The 5,949-nt window shown below is 36.5% G+C and overlaps 1 protein-coding gene across 2 annotated transcripts; it reads left to right on the top strand.

Moving 5' to 3' along the window:
- Nucleotides 1-2,888: 2,888 nt before the first annotated feature.
- On the top strand, nucleotides 2,889-5,224 carry LOC306858601 (uncharacterized protein). 2 transcript variants are annotated; one of them, XM_079399201.1, is made up of 6 exons: nucleotides 2,889-3,019; nucleotides 3,310-3,591; nucleotides 3,738-3,859; nucleotides 3,929-4,032; nucleotides 4,165-4,318; nucleotides 4,748-5,224. In XM_079399201.1, the coding sequence occupies exons 1-5, from the start codon at nucleotides 2,920-2,922 to the stop codon at nucleotides 4,316-4,318; spliced, it is 762 nt and encodes a 253-aa protein (XP_079255327.1). In that variant the 5' UTR covers nucleotides 2,889-2,919; the 3' UTR covers nucleotides 4,748-5,224. The 2 variants fall into 2 exon arrangements, with proteins under 2 accessions (XP_079255327.1, XP_079255326.1); XM_079399200.1 differs by having other exon boundaries at nucleotides 4,165-5,223.
- Nucleotides 5,225-5,949: the final 725 nt, after the last annotated feature.

The raw sequence follows: 5,949 nt of genomic DNA, 5'->3' as shown, positions 1-5,949 counted from the left end.
AATAATCAAAATGAAAATTATCTAATAATATGGAGTGAACTATTATTAATTAATTAATTTGTGTGTTTTGGTCCCATTTGTCAGGAGGAAGTAGATGTTTGGTGTTGATCACATTTGTGTTGTTCTGCTGGTCTTCATCATCCTGCAGCACATCACCATCACAGCAGAGAGAGAGCTAACGGAGTTACAAGAACACAGCTGAAGACTTCAATCAAACTATCAACAGCTTACAGGACAATTACTCTGATCTAACCATTAAAAAAGAGCAGCTGCAGAACAACTTCAGCTCTTTGAGTCAGAAGAACCTGGACTTAGAAAGCCAAGTCAGGTGTCTGAGTGATCAACTAAAGAAAGAATCTAAACAAGGTCAGCACAATGTTTTTTTAGTAGTTTTTTTAATATATAGTGTTCACTTGTAATGTATGTATACAGTTTTGTAAAGTGTTTGTGCAAAAATAAATCTGTGGTTTTTCACAGATGTTTTTTTTCTCCTGACGATCGCTGCTGCTGTATATCTTGCTCATCTTTACTCTCTCTTGAGGAACTTTGAAAAGCTCTTCATATTTCATGCTAGAGAATACCTTCTCTTCTTCAAATATTTCTTTAGTGCTGTTGTCAACCTGCACATTATTGCCAAATTATTAAATACCAAGAAAATCTTTATTCACAAATTTATGAAGTGGTGGAGAAGGTAATATACTTAACATCAATTCCTTAAACCTGGAAGTTCTCAGGGGTTTCAGAAAGATAGCGGACCTCCTTGCCAAACATGAGATAAAACTACACGTTAAAGGTGAACATGTTCATTTCTGTATATAAATTGCAGATAAATTGTGTAAGCTTCCTCATTTCAGTTAATTAGACATGCTTTTTGATTAATATTTTTTAATGTAACCATTCAAATAGAGTTTAGAAAAATTAAAATGGAATTTGGTAAAAAATAAAACAGATTTCATAGGGCCCTATTTATTTTGTGTTTTTGTTTTATTGCATTTGTCCCTTAGTTTGTCAATCGCATCTAAGTTCTTATTATTAATAATAAAGATAAAGTAACAAAAATGACTATCATGATATAAATTGCTATTGTGAAATAAAAATACTATATCATGAAATAAGATTTTGCATGATCCTTTTAGCTAACTTACCAATGTAGTAAAGATCTCTACATACATGTAGGCTCAGTAGCTGCTCACCATAGTCCTGTGTAGAGGCACTGGCATGTGATTATTTTATTTTTTGAAGGGGGATGAAATGCTTTTTTTAATCTATCAGATAACTATAACCTCCATTTGGATCAACTATTATTCAATTACTTTTCCTGTTGTTCTATGTTTTTGTATGTAGTATCAGTTCAGTAGTAGTATTGAGATATTTTATTCAGGTATCGTATTGTATCAACATTTTGGTATGGTGACAACACTACTCCAAACAGAACTACGATTATGACTACGTACTTTACAGGTATAAGAGAATGCCAGTGATAAATCAGGTAATGAATGACGTGAAGTGACGTTATGAAGAATTTATTGTTGTACTGGCATATAAAAATATTACACGCTTCACCTTTAACTTGGATGTGAAGTAAAATATATTTTAATGCAAACATAACTGAGAGTCTTGTTTTTTGTAATATAGATAGATCGTGGTAGAAGATAGAAGATAAGTCGTGGCCTAATGGTTAGAGAGTCAGACTCGTAATCGAAAGGTTGCGGGTTCGAGTCTCGGGCCAGCAGGGATTGTAGGTGGGGGGAACTCTCTCCACCCTCAATACCACGACTGAGGTGCCCTTGAGCAAGGCACCAAACCCCCAACTGCTCCCCGGGTGCTGCAGCATAAATGCTGCCCACTGCTCCGGGTGTGTGTTCACGGTGTGTGTGTGTGTGTGTGTGTTCACTGCTGTGTGTGTGTACATTGGATGGGTTAAATGCAGAGCACGAATTCCGAGTATGGGTCACCATACTTGGCTGAATGTCACTTCACTTCACAGATGCAGAATTCACAAATTCCTGTCCTTGATGAGTGAGGATTCTTTTTTGGTGCCTCAAACTGGTCATATAACTACAGTATGCACTTGCTGGCCTCTCTAGCTGACTCTGTCTTCAGCGGATCGGCCTGGGGCTATTTCATAAAGTAGTCAGTGAGGACACAGATCGATTGATATCCTTCCTCTGTCAGCTTGTCAATGAGATTCATTCTAAGAAGCTGAAATGGGGCAGTGACCTGATAAATAAAGAATACATTAACCATGAACATAATCAATTTAACGAATAACTAAAATTAAAGCCTGGGACGATTAATGCTTAATCTGGATCAGAATGATTTTGATTTGGAAATCCAGGATCGGGTAATCCAATCACACTTTTTTCAGATCACCAAATCTGGATTAAAAAAGGGACACTGTGATGGAAACACAAGAAACTTTTGCATTTGCTCACAAATAACTACTTTTGAGTGGTTCATCTCTGATGATTGTGCCTACGTAGCTACGTCAAAACTGTGTGTGTATATGCGGACAAATACACACACACACACACACACACACACACACACACAAACATACATATCTATATATCTATCTATATATCTATATATATATATATATATATATATAAAATGCATGATCCTCAAGGTACATATTACAACAATGTCAAAATTCCTCTTTATTTTAAATGATTTAAATCAGATCATGGGGAAATCTCTGAAAATATTTGGAGAAAAAGACAATCTGCAATGTCTACATGAATGTACAGTAAATACATTCAATAAGAGTGTGAGAATTTGAACATGGGGAAATAACTAGATTCTAGATTTTCCGGTGCCTGATAATGAAACCACTTCCTGTGTAAGTTTATTTAAAAACAAGGTACATTTTCTAAGAGACCACAGCTCATCTGTGCACATATACTGCAAGACATAATAATGGAATATGAGAACTTTTATGCACACAGAAAAGTTACGAACAGATCTGGACCTCGAACACAGAGTCACCACCAAACTGATGGAAACGCTCGAAAGTGCAGTAAGCAGATTTCAGTTTAATTTGAAGCACTAAAGAAGTGCTAATGTTGAAGAAAGGAAAATTGTTAGATCAAATTTAAATAACTGTTTTCTAGGAACAATGTCATTTTTTGCCTTTATATTAAATGTATTACCGCTGAATATTTTTCTAGGTTGCATTTCTGGGAGTTTGTCATTATAAAACAGCATGCTTTTTAAAAGCCCTGTCGGTTACTTACAAAGGACGATTTGAACAATTATCTAATAATAGAAGTGAACTGTTATTAATTAATTTGTGTGTTAATTTGTCAGGAGCAAGTCGATGTTTGGTGTTGCTCACAGTGGGTCTCGCACTCATTTGTGTTGTTCTGCTGGTCTTCATCATCCTGCAGCACATCACCATCACAGCAGAGAGAGAGCTAACCAAGAGTTACAAGAACACAGCTGAAGAGTTCAATCAAACTATCAACAGCTTACAGGACAATTACTCTGATCTAACCATTAAAAAAGAGCAGCTGCAGAACAACTTCAGCTCTTTGAGTCAGAAGAACCTGGACTTAGAAAGCCAAGTTGATCAACTGAACTCTAAACAAGGTCAGTACAATCTGTTTTTGGTGTGGTTTCTTATAGTTCACGTTTACTGTATACAGTGCGCATAAAAATCGGTGTGGTTTAGTTCATTTTTTCATAGCAGTGCCGAAACTGCCTACTCCAGCTTTGAAAATCAGTGTTTCTGTCAGGATATCTGTGGGGTCCAGATGGCATGTTCGTATCTAATGAGAAGAAGAGCTGGTCTGACAGCAGGCAGTACTGCAAGGATCGTGGTGCTGATCTGGTCATTATCAACACTGAAGAGAAGCAAGTGAGTTTCTGTTAAGCATGAGTGTTAATCAATGAATCACACTTATTTCCTGTTTGTATTCACACACAGAGACACATATCTTCATTGATCATGGGGAGCGTGTGGATTGGTTTGTCTGACAGACAGCAGGAGGGCAAAATGAAATGGGTGGATAATTCACCGCTGAAACAAGGGTAAATGCTGAACATCATTGTGTGTTTGACTGATTCTGTTTATCAAAATGAAGCCACAGCCTCTTCTATTATACTGTGTGTATTGTTGATTCATAAACTTGTGCTCCTGAACATCTGATACATGTTGTTCAGGTTTTGGCTCAAAGGTGAGCCGAATGACGCAGGTGGAAATGAAGACTGTATTGAACTGATGCCTTCAAATCCGGTCCTGAACAACTGGAATGATCACTCGTGCTCAGAGAAGAAAAAAGCCGTTTGTGAGAAATCGGGTTCATCCCATCTATAAGTATATATAATATAATCATTCTTATTTTGATTTCAAGTCCCTGATATGAGCTCTTTAGAAGGAAAATGTGAAATTGTCATTATTTTCTTATTGCTATAATAATCTTCTGTTTCTCATGGTGTGAATTACGGTGATCTGGGCCGCCAAACATCACAAGCAGCTCTATATTAATATGATCTTATTCTAGCTGTTATCATGTGTCTAAAGTGTTGAGGTGACAATTACAGTAAACTACAGAAGTGTCCTGATTCATCCTGTTATTATGATTAAGAGTTTTTTGAGTTGAATCACTTTTGCTTTGAATAAATTGTTCAGTTACCATTATTATCATAGTAAACTTGTCATTTTTGTTTTCATTACATCATTCTTTGGGTGCTTCTCAATACTCAAATTGATGCTTCCTCATTTCCTCCCTCGTCTGTGCCCCAGAAACCGATCAAAGTTCCCCATCTTGAAGGACATCTCTAATTGCACCGTGAGGAAACTTGCAGAGGACAGATGAGCGAGGACACAGGTGTATCCTATGCAGAAGTGTTTCTTGTCTGTGACGTGCCTCTGGTCCATTCCTCTTTAGCCAGCTGTGGGGCAGGTCTTTGAGAGATGCATCATTCTGAACACATGCCAAGGACTATACAAAGGTCTCTTGGTTTTGGGTTTGCCCCTTCTATTATCCCTCTTGGTTTGTAGGTATTTCTGGTTGTTTCTTTGATGTTCTTTTGGTTAAATATATTAGTTTAGTTATAGAATATACTTTGTTTGCAGGCCTGTACGTTATGTTGAAAATGTACTTTATTATTTGAAAGTGAAGTGACGTGGCCAAGTATATGGTGACCCATAGTTGGAATTTGTAAAATATTTCAAACTTGCAAAGTTTATTTTCATTAATACATATTTCTTTGATCTGCTATTGTTTTCGTTGCTTCCCTCATTTGTCTCAGTTTTGAGCCGACCGTGATGTCAAAAAACCTGATGCAATTTATTGATATTTTTGTTTCATTCTTATGACTTTTGACTAAAGTAATTTCATAATTGAAGATTCATGAATAAAAGCAACACATTATTTTGGCCCTGTGGATAAAAAAAGTTTAAAAAAATCAGTTTTATCTAAATATCCAGTTTTTGCACATGCAGAATTCATTTCAAGCAGTGGATTTCAACTGGTGAGGCACGGGGTGTCCAATGTTGATCTTGGATGGTCACAGTCCTGCAGAGTTCAGTTCCATCCCTAATCAAACACACCTGAACAAGCTAATCAAGGTCTAAGGGATGCTAGAAAGATAAAGGCAGGTGAGATTTGATCAGTGTTGGAGCAAAACTCTGCAGGACTGTGGCTCTCCAGGACTGATGTTGGCCATCTTTGAAATAGCCCATAAAAGATAGATGACACATCTCTACGTCATATATATATATATACAGTCATGGCCAAAAATATCGGCACCCTTGGTAAATTCTAGATTCAAGATTTTTATTTGTCACATACACAATTATACAGAGTATAACCAGCAGTGAAATGTAGGTCAGGTCCGCTCCAAGGACAGTGCAATTATAAAGTATACAAATATTAAGAAAAAGAAAAGTAGAAAAAAAAAAAGATAAAAAATATAAATATAAATGTGCAGGTCAGTATGTTG

Source organism: Barbus barbus, assembly GCF_936440315.1.
Source record: "Barbus barbus genome assembly, chromosome: 39".
NCBI lineage: Eukaryota > Metazoa > Chordata > Actinopteri > Cypriniformes > Cyprinidae > Barbus > Barbus barbus.
The sequence above is the reverse complement of the archived record's forward strand: the minus strand, read 5'-3'. Positions and strand labels throughout refer to the sequence as shown.